The sequence below is a fragment of the Oncorhynchus mykiss genome, chromosome 25 (genome assembly GCF_057628025.1).
Source record: "Oncorhynchus mykiss isolate SJ-2025 chromosome 25, ASM5762802v1, whole genome shotgun sequence".
In the NCBI taxonomy this organism is placed as follows: Eukaryota; Metazoa; Chordata; class Actinopteri; order Salmoniformes; family Salmonidae; genus Oncorhynchus; species Oncorhynchus mykiss.
The window spans coordinates 54,099,854-54,127,210 of record NC_143046.1 but is presented as its reverse complement, the minus strand read 5'-3'; the positions used below and the strand labels follow the sequence as shown (position 1 = coordinate 54,127,210).

At 41.4% G+C, this 27,357-nt stretch overlaps 1 protein-coding gene and 1 pseudogene across 3 annotated transcripts; one reads left to right on the top strand and one right to left on the bottom strand.

The window, feature by feature from the left end:
* Positions 1-66: 66 nt before the first annotated feature.
* LOC110505302 (origin recognition complex subunit 3-like) lies at positions 67-21,286 on the top strand (annotated as a pseudogene). Its single transcript, XR_016491548.1, has 17 exons — positions 67-89; positions 13,359-13,389; positions 13,638-13,692; positions 13,812-13,918; positions 14,062-14,210; positions 14,354-14,461; positions 14,647-14,791; positions 16,608-16,765; positions 16,914-17,158; positions 17,631-17,808; positions 17,963-18,093; positions 18,209-18,286; positions 18,462-18,596; positions 18,729-18,989; positions 19,228-19,344; positions 19,448-19,525; positions 19,938-21,286. The product of XR_016491548.1 is annotated as an origin recognition complex subunit 3-like (transcript).
* Positions 20,712-27,357, bottom strand: cf166 (CF166 protein). Of its 2 annotated transcripts, none has more exons than XM_021582992.3 (5): positions 26,014-27,357; positions 21,871-22,005; positions 21,596-21,745; positions 21,428-21,499; positions 20,712-21,286 (listed from the first exon to the last, which is right to left on the bottom strand). In XM_021582992.3, the coding sequence occupies exons 1-5, from the start codon at positions 26,180-26,182 to the stop codon at positions 21,276-21,278; spliced, it is 537 nt and encodes a 178-aa protein (XP_021438667.2). In that variant the 5' UTR covers positions 26,183-27,357; the 3' UTR covers positions 20,712-21,275.

Here is a 27,357-nt window from a genome sequence, read left to right as displayed (position 1 = left end):
TCAGCTAGACCGTTTGAGCCCTGATTCCCTGATACCCTTCACATGGCATCTACTACTACGTCCATAATGATGATCAGACAGTGCCTCAGGTAAGTAATGAAAGAAAATGGTTTCAGAGCAGTGGGTTTATGACAAAATGACTCAAGACAGTGCATCATTTTTGTTGGTTGGTTTTACTGATGTCCAGTCACATTATATTGTTGGGTGAGTGTTTTAAAGAATGATCAAAGATTGTTGGAACTGCTATAATGAACCACAGAGTCGTCATACGGAAATGGTTCCAATCGTTTTTTCCACCATTTATTTTTCCCATAGGGGATTTTAGAAACACTTCAGATGGGGTAGTGTTTTGTGTAGGCTTACCCAGGTGTAATGTCCCCCCAAATGAAATGCTAATGTGGCTATCATACAGAACTACAAATACCTGTCTCAAGCTTCACATCACTCACCAGGGCCATTATCTGGATGATACTGCCAAATTGAGGCAAAGGTAAGAATCTCTGGATCTGTTAACTATCTGTTAGCAACATTTTCTATTTGACAATTCTGTGAACTGTCTTGAGCAAGTTTTACATTTACACTAGCTGTTATCTAGCTAGCAACTAGCTCATGGTTAGCTAGTCAGGAGCCCCAGGTTACAAAAAAGGGAAGCCTGGGAAAGTCCATCGCACAAAATCAGTTATAAAAGGGGCGGGAACCCGGTGTAAATCATTGATGCCTTGTTTGGGCGAGATTAGTGTCAGGTGCAACAGTGTGTGAGGATGGCGGTGAAATCGGCGGTTTAAAACCCCATCAAAATATGTTCATGTATGCCGTGTTTGTGGTGAACAGAACAATTGTAACAGGAAGAAACAACCTTTTGGAAGGTAAATCGTCTTCATTGCGATCGGACTACACACTGGCTTTAGAAAAGAAAGCAGGACCTGTCACGCTGAGTGATGGGTTTTCAAAAGCAGTATGTGGCTCCTGTATTCTCAAATATAAAAGTGCCAATGACGTGGAAAGAATCAGCTGTTTTGTGAGGGAAAGAGTAAAGAACGAAAAGGTGTGGTGCGGCTGTTTCGACCAGAAGTCCCAAAAGAGCGTCTGTTCAGCAAAGCACAGAGAGTCCGGCAAGACCAGGCCTATTCAGGGACCCAGTGACAGATCTGCTACACGCACCGGTTTTTGGTGCATCATCGGCTGTAGGTGACTTCAACTAAAGTGATCACCGCATAGTTAAGGTGCTCTACCTTCGAACAACAAAGCTATCTACAGTGAACTGTTGTCAATGCTATAGGCCATGCAGCTACAGGTTAACTTTTTGGAGATTGATTATTATCCTTGTATTAATCATTGCACTCTTCATAGACTTAACATATAAAACAGTGTTGCACAAGTCCTACAGGCTCACGTGTAGGCTACATTTAATAATATCTTCAGTTGATCATAGTGACAGTTGCAGCCAAGATCATTTATACAGATTCTTTGACAATTCACTTTTTTTTTTTTTTTTTTAAATGTTACCTTTATTTAACTAGGCAAGTCAGTTAAGAACACATTCTTATTGTCAATGATGGCCTAGGAACAGTGGGTTAACTGCCTTGTTCAGGGGCAGTTTTTTTTTTACCTTGTCAGCTCGGTCTAACGCTCTAACCACTAGGCTACCTGCCGCCCCTGATGAAGTAACTGACAAAGCTCATTTTATGTGGCACAAACTTTGTATCATTGCAAATGTGTGGCATAATGCATGACGACAGTCTCAGATATTAAAACCTTCTTTTCCTTTTAAGGTCACCGTTGCAACTACTTCTGGTACCAAATCATGAATAATTAGAGGTCCTTTGGAAAAAACTGGTATACGTCAATTTAATCGGCCCAGAGTAATGACAAAGTATTTGATGCAAGTTCCAGGTTTGTCACAAGTTATCAAGCAACCATTAAATATGGTGACTGCGGAGTGTAGACGATTTACCAGCGTTTATTTCTTTCATCACATTTCCAGTGGGTCAGACGTTTACATGCAGTCAATTAGTATTTGGTAGCATTACCTTTAAATTGTTTAACTTGGGTCAAACGTTTTGTGTAGCCTTCCACAAGCTTCCCACAATAAATTGGGTGAATTTTGGCCCATTCCTCCCGACAGAGCTGGTGTAACTGAGTCAGGTTTGTAGGCCTCCTAACTCGCACACGCTTTTTCAGTTCTGCCCACAATTTTTCTATAGGATTGAGGTCAGGGCTTTGTGATGGCCACTTGAATACCTTGACTTTGTTGTCCTTAAACTATTTTGCCACAACTTTGGAAGTATGCTTGGGGTCGTTGTCCATTTGGGAGACCCATTTGCGACCAAGCTTTAACTTCCTGACTGATGTATTGAGATGTTGCTTCAATATATCCACAGAATTTTCCTTTCCTCATGATGCCATCTATTTTGTGAAATGCGCTAATCCCTTCTGCAGCAAAGCACCCCCACAACATGATGCTACCCCCCCCCCCCCCCCCCCCCCCGTGCTTCACGGTTGGGATGGTGTTCTTCGGCTTGCAAGCATCCCCCTTTTTCCTCCAAACATAACGATGGTCATTATGGCCAAACAGTTTTATTTTTGTTTCATCAGACCAGAGGACATTTCTTTACAAAGTACGATCTTTGTCCCCATGTGCAGTTGCAAACCGTAGTCTGGCTTTTTTATGACGGTTTTGGAGCAGTGGCTTCTTTCTTGCTGAACGGCCTTTCAGGTTATGTCGACATAGGACTCGTTTTACTGTGGATATAGATACTTTTGTACCTGTTTCCTCCAGCATCTTCACAAGGTCCTTTGCTGCTGTTCTGTGATTGATTTGCACTTTTCGCACCTGAGTACGTTCATCTCTAGGAGACAGAACGCGTCTCCTTCCTGAACGGTATGACGGCTGCGTGGTCCCATGGTGTTTATACTTGCGTACTATTGTGTGTACCTTCAGGCATTTGGAAATTGCTCCCAAGAATGAACCAGACTTGTGGAGGTCTACAATTGTTTATCTGAGGTCTTGGCTGATTTCTTTTGATTTTCCCATGATGTCAAGCAAAGAGGCATTGTTTGAAGGTAGGCCTTGAAATACAACCACAGGTACACCTCCAATTGACTCAAATGAGGTCTCATTTTCTGTAATTTTCCAAGCTGTTTAAAGGCACAGTCAACTCAGTGTTTGTAAACTTCTGACCCACTGGAATTGTTATACAATGAATTATAAGTGAAATAATCTGTCTGTAAACAATTGTTGGAAAATTACTTGTCATGCACAAAGTAGATGTCCTAACCGACTTGCCAAAACTATAGTTTGATAACAAGAAATTTGTGGAGTGTTTGAAAAATGAATTTTAATGACTCCAACTTAATTAAGTGTATATAACTATATATGAGAGAGAAGCTCAGCAAAAAATAAAATGTCCCTTTTTCAGGACTCTGTCTTTCAAATATAACTTGTAAAAATCTAAATAACTTCCATAAACAATTAATGAACATGCACCTGTGGAATTGTCGATAAGACATTAACAGCTTGCAGACGGTAGGCAATTAAGATCAAAGTTATGAAAACTTAGGACACTAAAGAGGCCTTTCTACTGACTCTGAAAAACACCAAAAGAAAGATGCCAGGGGTCTCTGCTCATCTGCGTGAACGTGCCTCAGGCATGCTGCAAGGCATGAAGACTGCAGATGTGGCCAGGGCAATAAATTGATGTCCGTACTGTGAGACGCCTAAGACAGGGAGACAGGACGGACAGCTGATCGTCCTTGCAGTGGCAGACTATGTGTAACAACACCAGCACAGGATCGGTACATCCGAACATCACACCTGTGGGACAGGTACAGGATGACAACAACAACTGCCCGAGTTACACCAAGAACGCACAATCACTCCGTCAGTGGTCACTGTCCACAATAGGCTGAGAGAGGCTGGACTGAGGGCTTGTAGGCCTGTTGTAAAGGCAGGTCCTCACCAGACATCATCGGCAACAGTGTCGCCTACGGGCACAAACCCACCGTCGCTGCACCAGACAGGACGGGCAAAAAGTGCTCTTCACTGACTAATCGCAGTTTTGTCTCACCGGGGGTGATGGTCGTATTCGCGTTTATCGTCGAAGGAATGAGCGTTACATCGAGGCCTGTACTCTGGAGCGGGATCGATTTGGAGGTGGGTACGTCATGGTCTGGGACGGTGTGTCACAGCATCATCGGAATGAGCTTGTTGTCATTGCAGGCAATCAACGCTGTGCGTTACAGGGAAGACCTCGCTCGTGGTACCCTTCCTGCAGGTGGCTCATCCTGACATGACCCTCCAGCATGACAATGCCACCAGCCATACTGCTCGTTCTGTGCTTGATTTCCTGCAAGACAGGAATGTCAGTGTTCTGCCATGGCATCGATGAACCCGGATCTCAATCCCATTGAGCACATCTGGGACCTGTTGGATCGGAGGGTGAGGGCTAGGGCCATTCCCCTCCCCAGAAATTGCAGGTGCCTTGGCGGAAGAGTGGGGTAACATCTCTCACAGCAAGAACTGGCAAATCTGGTGCAGTCCATGAGGAGATTCACTGCAGTACTTTATGCAGCTGGTGGCCACACCAGATAATGACTGTTACTTTTGATTTTAACCCCCCCCCCCCCCTGCTTTGTTCAGGGACACATTATTCCATTTCTGTTAGTCAAATGTCTGTGGAACTTATTCAGTTGGTCTGTTGAATCTTATGTACATACAAATATTGACACGTTAAGTTTCTTGAAAATAAACGCAGTTGACTGTGAGCAGATGTTTCTTTTTTTGGTGAGTTTGAGACCTACAGTACATATTGTACACATACATTTTTCTAGCCAATAGGCTATGTAACTCCAAACACATTTTCGCTAAAAGCAGCTGTTTAGCTCAGGGGCCTTTTTCTTGCCATGGAACCCTGCCGAGACAGACCTAGGGACCCCAATCATGTAAACCCCCCCCCAAAAAAAAATATTAATTTGTCTTATCAGATGAATGATAATGGCAAGTAAGGAACATTTTCAAATGAATGGACTTGGTACATAGTTGGAAGAGGAAGTAATAACTCTAGCATACCTTTTTCTAGCTAATAGACTAACTCCCAATCTGGTTTAGCTGGTTGAACAAAGGTGAGCCATGTGTTGGCAAAATATATGTCCAGGGCCCTGTTTCCCGATAGCGATGGAACTTAGGCTGACAAGTGTTTAAACATGCATCTTTCCAACAATGGCCAAAGATGCATTTCCCAAAACACCACGAAGAGAGAACGCTCGTTTAGTGAGATGTTGGGGCATGTGTCGATACTAATAGGATCGAAAGAAAGTGAGCACTGCTCTCAGATCAGCTTTCTCCATTCAAATCTTACCTTAACTTTTATAATTATTTCACAATACTGATGACGGATCAGCTCCAAGAGCGATATTAACACCTACGGCTGCAAATATTGAGGTGGCTTATTACTATGCCTACACAATAAAAATGGACTAAATCACTGATTTGGCACAACATTGCGCATGTTAGGTTACATACACATCATGAAATATATTGAGAGAAATTATTAGACAGTAGCCTACAAGTAGCAGAATAGAACTCCATTGATTGAACCACTGTCAAACCAAATACAATGTTATTTGTCAAATGGGTCTTAAGAGGTGTAGACTATGCTTACATACTTACTGGCCCTTACCACTATTGCAGAGAGAAACATTTTAGAAATAGAAAAATAATACAACAAATAAATACACAATAAGTAACTAACTTTAGCTACAGTGCCTTCGGAAAGTATTCAGACCCCTTGTCTTTTCCCATATTTTGTTACATTACAGCCTTAATCTAAAATTGATTAAAAAAGTATTCATCAATCTATACACATTACACTATGACAAAGCAGGAATTAGGTTTTTAGAAATGTTTTAATAAAAAATATATAAATATCACATTTACATAAGTATTCAGACCCTTTACTCAGTACTTTGTTGAAGCACCTTTTGGCAGCGATTACAGCATTGAGTCTTCCATGGTATGACGTTACAATCTTGGAACGCCTGTATTTGGGGAGTTTCTCCCATTCTTCTCTGGAGATCCTCTCAAGCTCTGTCATGTTGGATGGGGTGTGCTGCTGCACAGCTATTTTCATGTCTCTCCAGAGATGTTAGATCGGGTTTGAGTCCAGGCTCTGGCAGGACATTGAGACTCGTCCCGAAGCCACTCCTGCGTTGTCTTGGCTGTGTGCTTAGGGTCGTTGTCCTGTTGGAAGGTGAACCTTCGCCCCAAGTCTGAGTTCCTGAGTGCTCTGGAGCAGGTTTACATCAAGAATCTCCAAGTACTTTGCTCCGTTCATCTTTGCTTCGATCTTGACTGCTGAAAAACATCCCCACAGCAAAATGCTGCCACCACCATGCCTCACCCTAGGGATGGTGCCAGGTTTTCTCTAGATGTGACGCTTGGTATTCAGGCCAAAGAGTTCAATCTTGGTTTCATCAGACCAGAGAATCTTGTTTTTCATGGTCAGAGCCCTTTAGGTGCCTTTTGGCAAACTCCAAGCGGGCTGTTGTGCCTTTTTACTGAGGAGTGGTTCCATCTGGCCACTCTACCATAAAGACCTGATTGGTGGAGTGCTGCATAGATGATTATCCTTCTGGAAGGTTTCATCTCCACAGAGGAGCTCTGTCAGTGACCATCGAGTTCTTGGTTACCTCCCTGACCTTGATTGCTCAGTTTGGCCGGGAGGCCAGCTCTAGGAAGATTATTGGTGGTTCAAAACGTCTTCCATTTAAGAATGATGGAGGCCACCGTTCTTGTCGACCTTCGATGCTGCAGAAATATTTTGGTACACTTCCCCAGATCTGTACCTAGACACGATCCTGTGTCGGAGCTCTACGGACAATTCCTTCAACCTCATGGCTTGGTTTTTTTCAACTGTGGGACCTTTTTATATAGACAGGTGTGTGCCTTTCCAAATCATGTCCAGTCAATTGAATTTACCACAGGTGGACTCCAATCAACTTGTAGAAACATGATCAATGGAAACAGGTTGCATCTCAGCTCAATTCTGTGTCTCATAGCAAAGGATCTGAGTACTTACGTAAATAAGGTATTTCAGTGTTTTTTTAATACATTTTTTGCATTATCCGGTTTGCTTAATATTAGGAATTTGACATGATTTATACCTTTACATTTAATACATAAGTATATTTTAGCAATTGCATTTAATTTTGATACTTAAGTATATTTAAAACCAAATACTTTTTGACTTTCTTACTCAAGTAGTATTTTACTGGGTCACTCACTTTTGTCATTTTCTATGAAGTTATCTTTTTACTTTTACTCAAGTACGACAATTAGTTACTTTTTCCACCACTGGTGACTTCCTAAAACGAAATGTGACAAAATACTAGAATGTTGTTTTGATTGTTTTTGGTCATTTGAAAGTTATTTCCCCTCTATGGGGCACCATTTTCAGCCATTTACTCTTAACTGCATGAATTGAACGTTGTCTGAAGACCTGTGGGGAGCCTACATGTTTTAATGCTCTAGGCCGGGGATTCCCAAACTCGGTCTTGCAATGACACTTATTTTTCTTGTGGTGCTTGACATGGAGGGACTTTAGGGAATGGGAGGGCCTGTGGAGAGTGTTTGAGGCTTTGCGAGGGGTGGTCAATGAACTAACCATCTACTTCAACTACAGCCATTTCTGCACTTAAAAAAAATATATATATATTTTATTAAACATTTGCTTAAGTTTGTTACATTTGGTTTTTGGATCTGAGATTACACTGCAAGTAAAACTTTAAATACATACTTCTATTATATGAAATATATGGCTGCGTAATCACTTAGAACTGTTTTGCCACTGTTTGCAATCATCAGGGCCAGCTTGATAGTGGCCAGGTCCTAATGTCGAAGCGACACTGACAACGCCGACACTGTGTACAGCATGTGTGTGTTCTTCAGCAGTCTTGGGGGCTTCTTCCAAAGTCACTCTTGGTCTCAAAACAAGGACATCTGCACCTGTTTTAAGAACGTGTAAAACATAATATTGTGAATGTAGTTGTTGAACATATCGTTTGGTGGGGGGTTGGGTGAGGTAGCCTGGTGGAACAAGACCGACACATGTATACCGCTCCCCAATAACCTAACTACCATCCTCCTTGGTAACTTTTGACAATTCGACCCCTAGTTCTACATGATTGATTTGAGCAAGTTAATTTGTGTGTGTGAGAGAAAATGTCTGACATGAAAATGATGTCCATCACCCACACTTTGGAAATGTGTCCGTACCCCCCCCCCCCCCCCCCCCCCATGCATTTTGACTCTGTCAGGGGTGGGGAGTAATGGGTTACATGTAAGGGATTACAAAAAAACGGTAACTGTAATCTGTTACATTACCAGCATTTAATATTGTAATCAGTTTACAGATACTTTTGAAAAACTAGATTACTTCGAGGATTATTTTTAAATTTATTAAGGATGTTAGCGGAAAAAAATCTTTGACAATTCTCTGCTTTCTCAATGACATGCAAATGAGCATTGAAAAAAAGGCTCAAGTTGAAGTTTGTTCCACCTGAACGAGTCTGACCACAAGTCAGAGACCACTAATGATGATACCAAATGTGCTTAATGGATCGTGGGTAAAGAGCAGGAATATACATTTTTTGTAGGCTACAGTCCAAGCTGTCTTCCCATGGTGCAGCATCCAAAGATTATTCACCTTGAATAAATGCTTGGAGGTAAGGATGGCAGCAGTGGCGTAGTCTACTGTGATACGGATATCACTTATTATTTATATCTACATAGCGCATTGATGTGAAGTGAATCACACTGCTGCTCTCTCATTTAGCTATTTGCGCCTTATGGATTGTGGTTGCTGTGGATAGCTGTTCACAAATCTAAATGGTTGAATTCAAGAAGTTTAAGCTGCCTATCAATCATTGTTTTTGAAACCAGTGGACAGCCAGTGAAAAATGTGCTCTTGCAACAGCTGCATAGCGCGGATCCAAGCCTATGGAGTAAGTGGGGCTTTTATTGATCAATCTAATTCATGCTGATAAAAAAATCCATAGGACTTGGAATTACTGGAATTTTGATAGACTTTGGTTTTTAATGTAAAAATAATTTAATCGTATTATTATATGTACTAGAAAGCTATGGGTTAGAAGAAGCCTAAATAACCACCCCATAAAATGTAACATCCATTTATGGCCACTGTAAACTTTAACAGATTTATCCTGCAATAGATGTCGTTCAATTGTTAACATACATTTTTGTTTTCTTCTAATGCCTCTTAAGGGGAAAGTAATCTAAAAGTAACGGAATGGAATCAGATTACATTACTGAGTTTGGGTAATCAAAAGGTTACGTTACTGATAAACATTTGATTCTGCTGTACTTGGTTCTGTTATTCTTCTCTTTGGAGATGGAGGCAGCTGCCAAGTTTCATCTGCTGGAAAGATATAGACTTAAAATGTTTTCTTTTCTGAGTTCGTATTGTTCAACCAATGAAGTAGATGGGTCTAGCGCTCCCTTAGTAAAGTCTTGCATGTTAAATTCCAAATCATTGAGTTTTCTTTTTCCATTTGGAAATAAGTGCCTTAGTGACCATCTTTGGTGCCTTTAATTGTCTTGTCCCACCACCTTTTTCTTCTCTCTAACTTGGCAGAATGAGTCGACTCCAACTTGTTCCAGCCATCCAATTTTGAAAGTACGTTCTGTTGTCTTAGCGTTGGAGTTTCCACAAAGTTTTGCAGGCTACTTATGACTTTTCTTTAGGCTTATGGAACAATTAAAAAACGGATCTGCAGTTTTGAACACACTGGATCCCTGGAGAGCGGCCACTTCTCTTTTGCAGTACTGCCTTATGGCAATACGATCACCAAATCTGGGCACGTATTTTGCGAGTTCGGCATCCATCATGACCTTGACGGCACTGCAGTAAATCTGAAAACAAAAGAAAGTAGTTACAACTTAGTGTAATTAACTTGATTTGATGGATGGTTATAGTGGATGGATGAATACATAGCTCAATTAAAGCAAGAATCCTTAATTGAAATGATAAGAAAGCAGCCAACCCTGCCTCTTTTGGTAAAAAGCTGAGGAATGGGCCTGGTGTAATGTAACAACTCTCAAATTCATACACAGAGCTATGGATGCAAGGACTGACCATCCAAAATAAAAACAAAATCAAATTTGGGTTCTGATGGGGGGATGACTGTTGAACTAAGCTCATGAGGCATTGTTTTTATTTATTTATTTATATATAAGTCCCAAAATGTTGTGACAAACTGTGCCCCAACTATCCACTGCCCAAAAGCGGGTTGAATTATACAGGGCATTTGGAAAGAATTCGAACCCCTTGACTTTTTCCACTTTTTGTTACGTTACAGCCTTATTCTAAAATGTATTAAATACATTTTGTTCCTCAATCTACACACAATACCCCATAATGACAATGCGAAAACAGTTTTTTTTTTAATGTTGTGAGACTCGAAATTGAGCTCAGGTGCATCCTGTTTCCATTGGTCATCTTTGAGAAGTTTCTACAACGTGATTGGAGTCCACCTGTAGTAAATTTAATTGATTGGACATGATTTGGAAAAGCACACACCTGTGTATATAAGGTCCCACAGGAGGTGACCAAGAACCTGATGGTCAATCTGACAGAGCTCCTCTGTGGAGAAGGGAGTAACCTCCAGAAGGACAACCATCTCTGCAGCACTCCACCAAATCAGGCCTTTGTGATAGTGGCCAGATGGAAGCCACTCCTCAGTAAAAGGCACCTAAAGGACTCTGACCATGATAAACAAGATTTCTCTGGTCTGATGAAACCAAGATTGAACTGTTTGGCCTGAATGCCAAGCATCACATCTGGAGGAAATCTGGCACCATCCCTACGGTGAAGCATGGTGTTTGCAGCATCATGCTGTGGGGATGTTTTTCAGTGGCAGGGACTGGGAGACTCGAGGGAAAGATGAACGGAGCAAAGTACAGAGATCCTTGATGAAAACCTGCTCCAGAGCGCTCAGGACCTCAGACTTGGGGCGAAGGTTCACCTTCCAACAGGACAACGACCCTAAGCACACAGCCAAGACAACGCAGGAGTGGCTTCGGGACAAGTCTCTGAATTTCATTGAGTGACCCAGCCAGAGCCTTGACTTGAACCCGATTGAACATCTCTGGAGAGACCTGAAAATAGCTGTGCAGCGACGCTCCCCATCCAATGTGACAGAGCTTGAGAGGATCTGCAAAGAAGAATGGGAGAAACTCCCCAAATACAGGCGTGCCAAGCTTGTAGTGTCATACCCAAGAAGACTTGAGGCTGTAATCGCAGCCAAAGATGCTTCAACAAAGTACTGAGAGAAGAGTCTGAATACTTACGGAAATGTTTATTCAATTTTTTTGGTGGGGGGGGGGGGACTTTATGGGGTATTGTGTGTAGATTGAGGGGGGGGGACTATTTAGAATAAGGCAATAACGTAACAATGTGGGAAAAGCGAAGGAGTCTGAATACTTTGCGAATGCACTGTATATCTGGCAAGGCAGCGGCGCTGTCCTTCCAGCACCAAAGAGTTGACCATGGTTCCCCAAATGTCATTTCCACATTATTTGGTTGAGTTTGATTTGTTTGTCATGCATGCGTCTTTAACTTCCTTTAATAAGTAGGCATTCTATATTTTATTTAAATTCATCATAAACCAAGATTTATTTGTTGATTTATCTGTCATTGATTGTATTTCCGGGAAGCTGTTATGTGCACCGATAGTAGCCTTGCAGTAACATGACAGCCTTCAGTGGCTTGAATATCAATTTTCTTTTGTGAAGCTCATTAGTTATTTATGGATTTTTATATATATATATATATATATATATATACATACATACATGACAACATTCCTCTGATGCAGTTTATTGATCTGAATAGAATGTTGTTTTGACGAGACACTTTTCTTTGACACTTTGAACTGCATTTATTAGTCATTTTGTTTGTTGATAGGCTATCATTTCATTACTACTTTTGGTTATAATAGCCTATGAATTCATTGTTTGTATAGTATTGTAATATATTGAGACAAACTCTTTACTGCCTGTTTTACTCCCTTTTCAGAACTATGGCTGACTTTATAGTTTGCATGAGTCTACTCCAGACTGGATCTGTGTAGCTCTATGAACGGTGACCTTAAGTACACTTTTAAGTTTAGCAATTTCAATAACCTGAAAAGTCAGGACCCTCGCTAGCTGTCATAACTGAATTATGCATGTTTACGACGCAAACTAGACACAATGCGCAAACTCGGATTCATGATATATGTACAACATGAACAGCGCCATCTGCTGGATAATTGAGATTACACCATGAAATAACACTGACATGACAATGGTTCAGGTCACTGGAAAGTTTATTTTGCCTGCTCCTTACCGTACTGTCAACTACATTATTATATTGCTGAATTGTAAATACAGAGCTCAACCATGCACAGAACGCAACTTTTTCCTCCCGGAACTACGCTAAATGTGCTTGCTTAGTGACATAATTTAATCTTCCAGTAAAACATGGCATCAGGCAAACGGTTTGATGAGTTTGATTGTTTAATTGTCAGAGGCAGAAAGGAATCATTTCTAGGACTGGAGGCTTCGGTGTTAACAGGTGCAAATGTCAATGATGGTGCGCTCTCATCCCTGCGCTATAACTATTTTGTTATGAAACCCCTAAAAGTTAGCTATCACGTAGGCCACCTTTTCATTGATGAAGGTCTGTAACAGATCCTCATCAAACCCTCGATCTCTCAAAAAGCGCAGCAATTCCTGGTTCTGCTCCATCTCTTGCTAGCCTATACTCCGGAGGATGGAGGGGGCAGACTGGTTGGATATCTATCAAAAGCTAGCTAGCTACGTATCCTAGCCTGGCTATCAGCTAGTATAGCGTTACAGGTGAACGTATTGTCATAGCAACAAAGCAAATAGCTATCAATTGCTTAAATTCCTACACCGCGAAAGAGCAAGACAGCTAGCTACATAAGACATTAGAAATCATTTGCCTGTTTTAATCGATTCCAGACCATGGTTCCATCAGCAGCATGTTTCTGGTTTAGGGTTGCATACACAATGAATGGAAAAACATGCAGATTATTAAAATTGAGGGAATAAAAAAAAATGTAATGAGGGAACGAATACAAAATCGGAGAGAACTGTTAAAAACAAAAACACGAATTAATTTGAAAAAAAATCAGTGAAATGATTTTTTTTTAAACGGGAGAATTGATATTAGATTAGTCTGGCCGTTTGTCGTTCCCCACCACCATGACTACTGAAGTGCGCCGTACAATCTGTCAAATAATAAAACATTTTACTGATCATAGTCTGTCTGGGACAGTCACATTTTGACAACTTCTTCGGTTTCAAAGGTAGGCTAATGAGTCCATTGGTTTTATTGAGGTTTCCTGTTGGGAGTGGTGAATTAGTACATCATCGTGGCAAATAACGTTACATCTTTCCCACGTATGTCAGCTGGTTTACTAACTTTAGCTCGGCAAAACGACCATAACAAAATTCTAGGTATCTAGCCACAAAACTTGTTTAAATTATTGCTTGTTGTCAGCCCACTGACGTAACAATGATCATGTCATCATGTGTATATCCCCCGCATGGATAGGGTTGCTTTGTGTTCAAGCCCAGTGCCAAAAAGAGAAAGAAGAGGCCAACTGTGGGTGAGTGATTTTATAGATTATAAACACAGTAATTGAATAATACGTGTACTTTGTTTTGTGAAACCGGAATATTCTGCCAGTGCCATTTTGTATTGATCGCGCGCGCATGTTTTCTCCAGAGGATTATTTCGCTCATGGCAATGAGGACACGGAGAATAGCAGACATTATTGGGGAAAATGAAGGCAGACACCCAGGTGAGAACCTACAATGAAGGCAGACACCGAGGTGAGAGCCTATACATGTCATGCAGAATAGGGAATTGTGTCGGCTCTATTTATTACATTTCTATCTGTAACGTTGTGAACGTTTCACCTCACAGAAAAGTTCCGTTATCAGGCATGGAAATGTACATTGTTTCGTCTTTACAGGTTCTGCAGGATGAGCTGAACAGGATCATCTTAGACAGCCTATTGGAGTTTATCAGAAAGAGTGACTCCACTTTCCAGCGGGGCACGGATGACTGGGCAAGAGGTATGAGAGCCAATGAGATTCCTACAGCTGCCCTAGTGCGTGGCATGTTAGAGAGAGGGTGCACACGCAAAAGTCTTTGGCATGACCAGGGCTCATGCCATATGCCTAAATTTGTGTATTTTGATATGTTGTCCATGGGATAGAGATTAACCAAGTAACTGTATGTCTCTTCTCTTCTTACTGTGTAAGAGTGAATGTGCCAAATCATGAAATTACCTTCCAGAGCTCCTCTAACCAGCTGCAGCAGTCGGTGACTCCTTTTTGTTGTCTCCATACAAGCCAAAGAGTGTGCAGGTCAGTCCCATGTATGTGGTACTTGAGAAACAACTCTTATTTCTATTATTAGTCAACAAGGGAATTTGTACAACTGCTATTTGAGGTTGGTAATTGGGTAGATTTAATTTATTTATACTTTCATGTAAATAAGTATCTGCATGCCATTTTTTTTATTATGACACGTGGATACTACCTCACTCAAATCTTCAAGCACCTGATGCATAGGGTTCTAGTGAGACTGAGTGCTTGTGTGTCAGTGGATGTTGAAGAGAAGGAAGAGCCTAAGCAACACAGTACATATGTTAACCAGAAGAGGGTGCACTGCTCCCTTGGCACCCTCTGGCACCCTCTGTGACTGGTACATTACTTTTTCCCCCACCTTTATTTAACCAGGTAGGCCAGTTGAGAACAAGTTCTCATTTACAACTGCGACCTGGCCAAGATAAAGCAAAGCAGGGCGACACAAACAACAACACAGAGTTACACATGGAATAAACAAACGTGCAGTCAATAACACAATAAAAAAGTCTATATACAGTGTGTGCAAGTGCGGTAAGATTAGGGAGGTAAAGGCAATAAATAGGCCGTAGTGGTGAAGTAATTACAATTTAGCAATTAAACACTGGAGTGATAGATGTGCAGAAGATGAATGTGCAAGTAGAGATACAGGGGTGCAAAGTAGCAAAAATAAATAACAGTATGGGGATGAGGTAGTTGGATGGGCTATGTACAGATGCAATGATCTGTAATCTCCTCTGATAGCTGATGCTTAAAGTTAGTGAGGGAGATTTGAGTCTCCAGCTTCAGTGATTGTTTTTCAGTTTGTTCCAGTCATTGGCAGCAGAGAACTGGAAGGGAAGGCGGGCAATGGAGGAATTGGCTTTTGGGGGTGACCAGTGAAATATATCTTCTGGAGCACACTATGGGTGGGTGCTGCTATGGTGACCAGTGAGCTGAGATAAGGCGGTGCTTTACCTAGCAAAAATGTATAAATGACCTGGAGCCAGTGGGTTTGGCAATGAATATGAAGCGAGGGCCAGCCAACGAGAGCATACAGGTTGCAGTGGTGGGTAGTATATGGGGCTTTGGTGACAAAATGGATGGCCCTGTAATAGATTACATCCAGTCTGCTGAGTAGAGTGTTGGAGGCTATTTTGTAAATGACATCGCCGAAGTCAAGGATCAGTAGGATAGTCAGTTTTATGAGGGTATGTTTGGCAGCATGAGTGAAGGATGCTTTGTTGCGAAATAGGAAGCTGATTCTAGATTTAATTTAGGATTGGAGATGCTTAATGTGAGTCTGGAAGGAGAGTTTACAGTCTAACCAGACACCTAGGTATTTGTAGTTGTCCACATATTCTAAGTCAGACCCATCCAAAGTAGTGATGCTAGACGGGCGGGCAGGTGCAGGCAGCAATTGGTTGAAGAGCATGCATTTAGTTTTACTTGCATTTAAGAGCAGTTGGAGGCCACGGAAGGAGAGTTGTATGGCATTGAAGCTCGTCTGGAGGTTAGTTAACACAGTGTCCAAAGAAGGCCAGATGTATACAGAATGGTGTCGTCTGCGTAGAGGTGGACCAGAGAATCACCAGCAGCAAGAGCGACATCATTGATGTATACAGAGAAAAGAGTCGGCCCGAGAATTGAACCCTGTGGCACCACCATAGAGACTTCCTGAGGTCCCGACAACTGGCCCTCCGATTTGACACACTGAACTCTATCTGAGAAGTAGTTGGTGAACCAGGCGAGGCAGTCATTTGAGAAACCAAGGCTGTTGTGTCTGCCGATAAGAATGTGGTGATTGACAGAGTCAAAAGCATTGGCCAAGTCGATGAATACGGCTGCACAGTATTGTCTTTTATCGATGGCGGTTATGATATTATTTAGGACCTTGAGCGTGGCTGAGGTGCACCCATGACCAGCTCAGAAAACAGATTGCGTAGCGGAGAAGGTATGGTGGGATTCGAAATGGTCGGTGATCTGTTTTGTTAACTTGGCTTTCGAAGACCTTAGAAAGGCAGGGTAGGATAGATAGACTGTGACAAAGGTACGAAGCTACTGCACACAATCAAGGACTAATGTAAGGCTTTTATGTAAAACAGTCACATCTTATAGATTTTGACCTTACTATCTCTACATTGTGTAAATGCTCATTACAGATCATGAGTCTTATGTGCACAAATCATTTGTTTGGTCCTAATAATTTGTCTGGCACCCCAGGCAAAAAGTGTACTTCTTTTGGCAAAGACATGCAACAGAATCCTCCCATTTTAGTGATCTTCATAGACCTAGAGGCTTTCAACCCTAGAGTGCTGCAAGACCTCACCACCTGCAGGGGGGAGAAAAGCATGATCCCTGACCTCTGTCTCTGTTAGATTGATTAAATGGCGAAAATGCACTTGTACTTGTGTGAGGGTACCTCTAGCTATATGTTAAAAATGCCCATGCGTGACGTGCTATATAATCTCCCCGTTCTCTGCGACAAGTCGGTACGTGGAGCAGTTTCCTCTGATGTTCGTCTTTGGCATCACCACGTCTCGCAGCACCAATCAGCACATGCTACCCCAGTCCATATCCTTTCTGCTGTGCATTGAGCTCTTCCAGTCCCTGTCCTGCACCCTGCACCTGACCACTGTCATAGACAAACCAATCAACCTGCACATGTACTCTACTGTATGCTTATTGTTATTGTTGAATGTATGGTTATTTTGACACTTGGTTATTGTTGTCCCTTTGACAATTTTGATTCTTATTTTTATTTTATATTGTAAATATCCAAAATAATCTTTGGCAATATGTACATTGTTACATCATGCCAATAAAGCAAATTGAATTGAATTGAATTGAATTGACAAGGTAGTCTGTAGCTACCACGGACCCATCCATTCACTTTGATGTAGTTGTATTGGACACAGTGATCATGCTCCTCTGTGCCCTATTCCTAAACCCAATAGGGTTCTAAAGGTGAAGTTGAATACCAACTAGAGATCAACGCACATTTTCACTCTTGATCCCCATTGATGACATAATTTTTTTATTTTTGTTTTGTTACACGTCTTTCCCAAGTTAGAATTTAGACTTTAGTGTGTGTATTGCTTTCCCGTCTGTGTCTCAAGGTGATCCTAACCCCACTGGATGTATTATTTTGGATTATTCCTGTGAATTTATCTTTTGCATTGCTTGATCTCAGGTTTGTGTGTTGAACATGGGGCCCCCTTACCAGTTGGCTCTGCTGGAGCACTTCCACAGCCAGCCTCTGAGCGTGCTGTGCTGTAAGGAGGCGGCGGCCCTGGGCCACGCCACTGAGCTCAGCCACAGGGATGTAGAGAGGATCCAACAGCTGCCATCCTTCATGAGGTGACTGTCTCACACACATACGCACACGCAGGCCCACAAGTCTCCAACACACACACACTTCTACCCATATGATGGTTGAGTAACATTATTTAAATGTTGTGTGTTTTGTCTGTTTAAAACTTGTTGTGATGCTTGTTTACCTCGCACCCTTTCCCCCAGGTACATAGCAGGCTCCCCAGGAGCAAATGGAGCTGTTGACCAGTGATGACCATGTGAAGGTAAATATTGAGTGCTTTGTCTCAATGCCTCTCCACGTTCTAACGTCTTCTCTACCTAAATACCCTCTGGGGAAACAGGTTTGAACATTTTGTTTATCAAGGTTGCCATTGAAATAATACCTCATGTTAGGAATGTAATTGTAGAGCATGGCACCAACTGTCTCGCATGTTCCACATATGCCTCGATTTTCAGATAAGGGAACTGCACATTCTCCTGTCTGGAGAAGAATGTGTGGGAGAATGAAGAGCATGTGTCTGCCATGCAGCTGAGGTAATGATTGATTCCAAAATCGTTGTTTAACGTCGATATAAAGCACAAACATTGCCTTACGAAACTTATTTCAAAGTTCTATACAAGTTGCCATGTACTCGGTTACCTGCTAAGATAAGAAAGTTCAGTTTGTTTGCTCTCCTTTCTTTTGACAACACTCTACGTTTCACCCCAGGATGATGGCCAAAGATGAACTTGTAGCAGCACTGCAAAAGTGCACTGAGATCCTAAAACCTGGCAAGAGCAAGAAAATGAGCGCTGCACTGCTCCAACTGGAGGATTTACTTGCCAAAGTTGACCAGTCGGACAGAAAGTAGCGATGAGGGTTTTGCTTTACCATTTTTATTTGGATCTCTGACGCATTAAAATAGCAGACTTTTTAATTATATTTCTATGGTGGTGAAATGTACTTTTTGATTGCTTCGACCCTATCAGATGTTGCTACTGCAGCGGGTGCAGCTGGGGAGATAATCTCTTCTCCAAGGAAAGGCCTCCAGAAGAAAACAGACCTGTTCCAACTGCAAAAGGTAACATTTTTGTAATGGAAAAGAAAGACCGATTTGAATACACTTCTAATATGTACAGTAATGCCCCTACCCGAATCCCAGTATGTGTGCTACTAAAGCTCCTCTGCTGTCCTGAGACCCCACCTCAACGCCACGCCATCCAGACTGCCCTCAGCAACCCCTACCTTTACCTGAAGGTAAACAACTTACCACTGAGAGGCTTTGTCTCAATAGTGTCTAGTAAACTCCTTTCCTCATATCCTCTCCCTGGTGGACTACTATCAGTGGGCTTACGGTCACCTATTCACAATTATTTCAGTGCAGATGAAGGAAAAGGAAAGGAGGTAAGACAGTCTCTTTAGACAACTGAGTATCAGCCCAAACTTTAAGTGTTAAAGCTACAACAGCAGCTGATGCTAATGTTGTGTGGTTCAGAATGAAAACCTGCGGACCGAGGACGGGACAATTTCAAATGCTGCTCCTGACATCTGCATTGTGTACAAACTCCATATGGAGTGTGGGAGGCTCATCAACCTGTATCACTGGCAGGAGGTAGGTTTTTATAAAGAATCAAATGAAACACTATTGTTGGTATTCTTTACTGAACAAGAGCACTTTACATATTGCATTGAGTGAATTTGTATGTATTTTGCAGGCTTATGCTACAGTGGTCTCGGCTGCAGAGGGCAATGATGCTGACTGTGGACTATGGCAAAGTGGATGAACTCAAACGGTATCCTTTAACTGTTGGAAGTTTTAAAATGCTTGCTCGTGATGTATTTTGAATATTGCTTTTCATACCACATGTCCTACTGCAGTCGCTTTCCTTTCCCATAGCCTAGATATACAGTCAGGTCAAATTATTGGCACCCTTGATAAAGTTGAGCAACAAGACTGTAGAAAATGAATTAGCACAAATACTGAGTGAGCTATGTTGAATGCAATTTTGAAAATATTATTATACTAATACAATTGCTCAGAAAAGACAACCCTCTTGAATTCAAACCACAGGTTGTCAATGGGGTTCAAGTGTGGCGAATCAGATGGCCATAGCAAAACGTTGACTTCGATGTGTGCTTAGGGTTATTGTCTTGCTGGAAGATTCACTTGCGTCCAAGTTTCAGCCTCCTGCCAAAGGCAACCAGGTTTTTTAAATTTTTTATCCAGGCTGTTTCTGAGCTAGAGTTCCGGGGATTCGTAAAATCCACCAAGCAGAAGTCTGACCTGCGGAGGCTGCTGTTTCACAGTCTCTGAGCTTGTGTTGTATAGTATGCATGTGTCAATTGTTTTATCATGATTTGCTCCAGTGTATTCTTAAGATGTGTGGAAAATGCACACATGTTTACAGTTTACTCCATTAACAAACACACTCAAAGAGAAGTGTGTATATGCAATATAAAATATTTTGTCATCAAGTAGCAGTATCACAAAAATTATAAAAGCAGCCATGTTAACAAGTTTAAGGGGTGCATTCATATGTAATGAACAGATGGGTCTTCATGTAGTGGTTGTAAACAGGTGACAAAACAAGATCATTCTACCACTTGAGGGCTAGATGAAGTGCAACTGGGATGAACATTCAATCAATACTTACACGGAGGGCCGAGTGTGTGGGGTTTTGGTTTTTCCAATTAAGACCTAGACAACCAGGTGAGGGGAATTCCTACTAATTAGTGACCTTAATTCACCGATCAAGTACAAGGGTGGTACAGAATCCTGTAGACACTCGGCCCTCCGTGGAATGAGATTGAAAGTGCCTTTGACTTGGTCACTCCATAGTGGAGGCAGGAAGCTGTGGTGGAACACAAGCGACTGTGTTGACAGAACCTGATATCGGTATATCTACTTGATTACATTATTAGCTATTAACAATTGAAATATTAGTACTTCAGTTAATTAAAGCATTATCCTGTTGTGACGACATGAAACTTAACATTTTATTGTTTGGTTTTTCTACTAAGTACATAGGTTTGAAAGCAAAACAGTCAATGAAATAAATAACATTTTGAAAGCAGAAGACATCTAATGAATTGAAGTTAGTCTTTGTAAAGTCCATTAAAAAAGGCTCTGGGGCATTGCAAATTATCTTCTCCAAACCGTACCTTCCACTTGCTAATAGATTGACCAGCAAACCTTTGTCTACATTCCTTTATCATATATACATGTGTAACAAAGAAATAAAACAGTGAATAAAGTCTGGAATGCCAGATGTCTTTATAAAAGTAAGAGAGTGACAACTTATCGATACAGGTACAGCAGGAGAAATGTAGGCCACTGGTAGAGGGGGTCCATATAATTACATTAGGAAGCACCTAGTTGCTTACGTGAGAGAGATTACCACTGACAACGGCTTAGATAAACCTTTGCCCAAAGGAGAAATATGGCACAGTAAGACGTTTCATTAAACCAATCACTTGCAGGGATTTCCAAAGATTTAAACTCTAACTTCCAGCAAGAGAAGGTCGCCTGGCAAAGTCGGTCTCTCAGGAAACATCTGGAAATGAATAGATAAAAGCAGAAAACCAGCCATATTAGCATAACCTTTTAGAGTTTTCCATTCAGGAGTCACAGTTGCCTTCTCACATTCAGCAATGGAATGGTACATGCACTGATAATTAAATATCACAATACTCACAGCTTGCAGGTTGCTCTCCAAATCTTCGCATCAACTGGTCATGTGTAAACTTCACAAAAGTGTCATATTGTTCTGTAATAGAAATGTGGGAGAAAAGGGAGGGGTTTAATTTGACTGTAACTAAAAATCACATGGTGCACTTTCTGAATTGTGTTTGACTGTCCACACCTGCCAACTTGGAAGTCATGGTCTCCTCATATTCCTCCCGCACTTTGTCTTCACGCTCCTTCAGTAGACGTTCACAAATCATTCCAACTTGTCTAAGAGTAAATAAGGGCTGTTCTTTCTTTGATGGAGAAGAACCTCCAGCAGATGTGCCTGCAGAGGACACAAGTAAAGCAATTAGGTCATTTGCATGTTGGGGGTCTAGTTCCTTTAGTATTGTGGATCTCCTCCACTCACCAGGGTTTAGGCTAATAGTACACTATAAGCTCATAACAAACCTGGCATACTGGATCCACTAAGATGGGGTGGAGACTCTGGCGAGTAGCAACCCTCTGTCTGTTGGTAAACTCCATCTATGTGCTTTCTCTTCTGAATGCGTTTGTACTCCTGCTTGATGTTGTTCAGAATTTGCTCTAGAATAAGATAGAACGTTGGTCAAACAACTTGTCAAATCTAATGGAGGCCTTGCACTGCAGTGCAATCCTTATGGCCGACAACATGTTAACAAAGACAGTACAGTATGAAGATATGCAGAAACTGCTTCTCCAATAGAAATCCCTGATCACACTTGTCAGCGATGTCAAGATGATGTTCGCTAGCAAAGCTCATGCGCAGAAATACGTCATCACGTCACCTTGTTTTAGATCTGCATTCAATAACGACTTTATACCAGTAGATGGTGTAGTATTGGCTTGGGCCTTTGACTTGTGTGAGAATGATAAAGACAGAAGTAAATATGATTTAGGCTAGGTCTATTCCGCTATCTAAATATGCCATGCTGTTGTGTTATTTAATCGCCATATAAGTGCATCATTTATTTTTATAGCCGCGTGGGGCTACTGTGGTGATCATGTAACCTAATGAATCACACCTTTTCCAGTATTTTGGAGTACGGACTGTAGGCCTTTTATTAGGCATTTTGACTATTGTTTTAAAGAATTCCACTCTGTATGTAGGCTTGTTTTAGACATTTACGTTGCACAACCCCATCATGCAGAGGCTATATCCATGTCAATAAATGAGATGAAACAAAATATTGCTCAAGTCTTGGCTATAACCTGTCCTCAGCGAAATAGCCAAGGGGTCCCAAAGACTATCTGTAGCCTATTCTTATTGCCAGATCTGTTTAAGCTATCAGCAACTATTTTGTTTAAAAATGATTTAGATGCTATATTTAGAGGCCTGGGAGCTAGGGTCTCTTTTAAAGGGGAGCCCTATAATAAAAACAGGTATTAAACACAGTTCTCAAATTATTCCGCAAGACACCCGTACCCAAAATGATAGGCCTTCAACTTTTAGGCATTGTAATTTAGGCTTTTTTATTTTATTTGGATAGGACTAAATTAAACATTTAATTATTAAAATGATAATACAGATTTCAATAAATACATGGATAAGAATGCTCTATTCTTTGATTTAGTTCCTATTGCAACAAATTACTGAATGGAAGGCATACTGACTGAACTGAATGAAGGATGAATTCAATGTTCAAATGACGAGTTGCACGCATCATGCATGCTCATCACTTTATTTGGCTAGTAGGCAAATAGGCCTACATTAGGGTGTAACAACTATAGCTGCATGCCTCCAGAAGGGCATCTTCTGAGGCTGAGGGGTGCTTTTCCAAAGTCGCATGGTGCTGCACAAGCTCTTCAACTGGCCAGCAGTGTCACGATGGAGGGAATAGCCTATATGGAGACTACTTAAGACCATTGCAACAGAGTTACTGTAAAGTGTGGGAATAAGCTTATGCCAGACTTAGCCTACGTTTAACCTCTCCATTATTCATTTCACAGTCCATATGTTCATGACCCGGTTCATATAAATTATGTCAAATTATTTTACATTCATATTAACCCATCGTACAGAGTATGCTTTGGCAAGATTGAGTGATCTATTATTGTTCTGTGTTTCATTATTCCTGGTAGAGACTACTGGTTATGATTGCAGACAGAGCCCAGAGAATGGAATGGTGCAATATTGAATTAGTCTTATTTGATAAGGTGCATGGATGAGGATGTCCACGTCACTTCACCCAGAGATATGCCCATGCTTTAGAGATACAACAGTGAAGTTTCAGTACGCTAGGTGTAGGCATAACAGAGCTAGTGCTATCTACACTTGCGCTGGCAAACAAATCCATTACATTAAGTACCTAATGTGAAGTAAACTTAACTAAAGAGTAATAGAGAATGGAGACTTAAACATGCTGGATACCTCTTTCCGGTTTCCTTGACTTAAAAAAATAAATAAAAATTATGCTGTGTTATGCTTGTTCACGTAGCACTCCTCACAGGCCATTTGGTGTGCGTTTCTTTGTGTTGGTGATATGAAACTGACAAAACTCAAAAGGTATTATTGTTCGTAAGGATTGCAACAAGATTGGTTCAAGCCTAAAATGTTAGTCCGTAATCATAACATGGTGTTTGTATGTTCACAGATGAAATTTTACGTTTCATGTTTCACGCATGGCTTTTCTTACGATCCTAACAATTTACATATACATTTTCTTGTGATCTAACAATACCTACGTTCAACCTTTTGGCAGGTCTCTCACTCCATAATAGTTTGCTTCGCAATGCGTTCCCGTAAGTATCACGATGTTGCGCCTCTGGGTTTGAAAACACTGATCTTTTTTCAAGATACAGTGCATTCGGAAAGTATTCAGACCCCTTGACTTTGCCCATATTTTGTTTGTTACAGCCTCATTCTAAGATGGATTAAATTGTTTCCCCCCTCCTCAACCTACACTCTTTCACATTTACATAAGTATTCAGACCCTTTACTCAGTACTTTGTTGAAGCACCTTTGGCAGAGATTACAGCCTTGAGTCTTCTTGGGTATGATGCTACAAGCTTGGCACAACTGTATTTAGGGAGTTTCTCCCATTCTCCCATTCTCAAGCTCAGTCAGGTTGGATGTGGAGCATTGCTGCACAGCTATTTTCAGGTCTCTCCAGATATGTTCGATGGGGTCAAGTCCGGGCTCTGGCTGGGCCACTCAAGGGCATTCAGAGACTTGTCCCGAAGCCACTCCTATGTTGTCTTGGCTGTGTGCTTAGGATCGTTGTCCTGTTGGAAGGTGAACCTTCTCTCTAGCCTAAGGTCCTGAGCGCTCTGGAGCAGGTTTTCATTAAGGATCTCTCTGTCCTTTGCTGTGCTAATCTTTGCCTCGATCCTGAATAGTCTTCCTGTCCCTGCCGCTAAAAAATATCCCCACAGCATAATGCTGCCACCACCATGCTTCACCGTAGGGATGTTGCCAGGTTTCCTCCAGATGTGACGCTTGGCATTTAGGCCAAAGAGTTCAATCTTGGTTTCATCAGACCAGAGAATCTTTTTTCAAGGTCAGAGTCCTTTAGCCTTTTGGTAAACTCCAAGCGGGCTGTCATGTGCCTTTTTATTGAGGAGAAGCTTCCACCTAGTTACTCTACCATAAACGCCTGATTGGAGAAGTGCTGCAAAGATGGTTGTTCTTCTGGAAGGTTCTCCCATCTCCACAGAGGAACTCTGGAGCTCTGTCAGAGTGACCATTGGGTTCTTGGTCACCTCCCTGACCAAGGTCCTTCTCCCGCGATTGCTCAGTTTGGCTGGGCGGTCAGCTCTAGGAAGAGTCTTGGTGGTTCCAAAATTCTTCCATTTAAGAATGGAGGCCGCTGTGTTCTTGGGGACCTTCAATGCTGCAGACATTTTTTGGTACCCTTCCCCAGATCTGTGCCTGACACAATCCTGCCTCTGAGATCTACAGACAATTCCTTCGACTTCATGGCTTGGTTTTTGCTCTGACATGCACTGTCATCTGTTGGACCTTATATAGACGGGTGTGTGCCTTTCCAAATCATGTCCAATCAATTGAATTTACCAATCAATTGGTAAATTGATTGTCATTATGGGGTACTTTGTAGATTGGTGAGAGAAAAAATATTTAATTAATTTTAGAGTAAGGCTGTAATGTAACAAAATGTGGAAAAAGTCAAGGTGTCTGAATACTTTCTGAATGCACTGTAGCTGCTGCAATAACACAAGTAGCTATTGGCTAACACCTAGAATGATCTTGGGAAAAGAACATGCTACCTTAAAAGGCCCCGTGCCATTAACGTGATTTTCCTGTGTTTTATATTTCCACACTGAGGTTGAAATAATATTGTGAAAAATGCCCTTCTAGCGTAAGAGCTGTTTTAAAAGACCACCTGAAATTTCAGCCTGTTTTGGTGGAATTGAGTTTTGGCCTACCAGCAATTTCTTTTTGACCATTGTTTTAAATAAAAATCACAGTAAGGTACTTAATTACCCATAAATTATTTTATATTTTGATTAAAAACTACTGCTGCATTGGACCTTTAACGTGCAGCAAGATTTCCCACTGCCCATCTTGCTATAGATGTCTGATATGAGTTTGGGTTTATCCGGTATAGTACTTACCAGCTGATAGTCTGGATGACACTTCTCCAAATGGTGACGGCTCCATGCGAAGGTATTTCCGTGGTGATGATGATGGGGACACCGGAATACATCTTCTTCTTTTAGGGGACGTCGGACTCATCAATGGATCAAAATCCATGGTCCTTTTCAGGGTCGCTCCACACGCCATGATTTGAACCTAGGAGGGTCTACAAAGACCGAACGAGGAACGGTGTGGCTAATGCGAAACACAAAAGAAAATGGCTTTCTAACGTTCGTTAGCTAGCTAAGAAAGAGCTTATCCTGATGGCTTTTCAGCTAGCTTTGCAACTTCGACAAGTCCAGGAAGGAGTATTGCTACTGTTAGCTAACTTATCACGCTAGCTAGCTAGCGTTAACCAACCAAATTAAAACAAATTCCCTTCACCTTTCCGGGAAAAGTTACCCTCCTCTTATCACTCCGACGCCCGTGTAACGTTGACTTTTGTTTTCACTATCTTATAACGTTATCTGTTTGGATGTCCTTAGCTAGCTAAGTTATACATTCAGACGAAGATATAACTTGCTGCCTAACGTTACCATCTTGAAAGGCAGCGAACGTCAGCTTTTTCTTGTTTTTGACCACCAGAGCCGTCTGTTTCTCGTATTGATGACGTCAAATATTCAATTATGCGCTCATGCCGGTTCGGTTGGGCATGCGCAGATGAGACTGATGATGGCGGTGATTTGGACTGCGGTCCCTGCAATCTGGAATCCATAGGAGGTCCCAGCTCTGACATTAGCCGATTAATTATGACATTTAAAATGGTCAAATAGTGAGATAAGGGTAGGCACATCTCAAGGATTCCGGATAGCACTAACCTTTTGTAGTGCAGACAAAAGTTGGTCGTTTGTGTGGTTATGGAATTACATAATAAATTACATCATTTTGCGCTGCTATCCATATACATTAGTTAGTTAGTAGCCATATTCATACACATTCTTGTTACTTTAATCTTGAAGATTGGTGTATTTCCATTAGTCTTTGCCTGTCTCTTTTGCTCTGCAAATGCATGGGCCCTAATGTGAAATTGCTTGTTTCACTTATAGGTTTTGTGCCTTTTCTGTTAGTTTTTCACTTTATATTTATTTTTTATCTTGGGTTTAACTTACTTTTTGAGGCAGTACAGTACCTCACAAAACATGGCACGTTATCTCATGTGCCACTACCTACACCTCTTTCTCCTCCAGACTGACAAAAACATATACAACCAAAACCCGATAAGACTGCCTTTATGAGTACTGTGCACACTTGACTTTATTCAGAGGCTTGGAAACTAAACCACATAAAGGTGTTTAATAATTTTGAAAATAAATGATTATGAT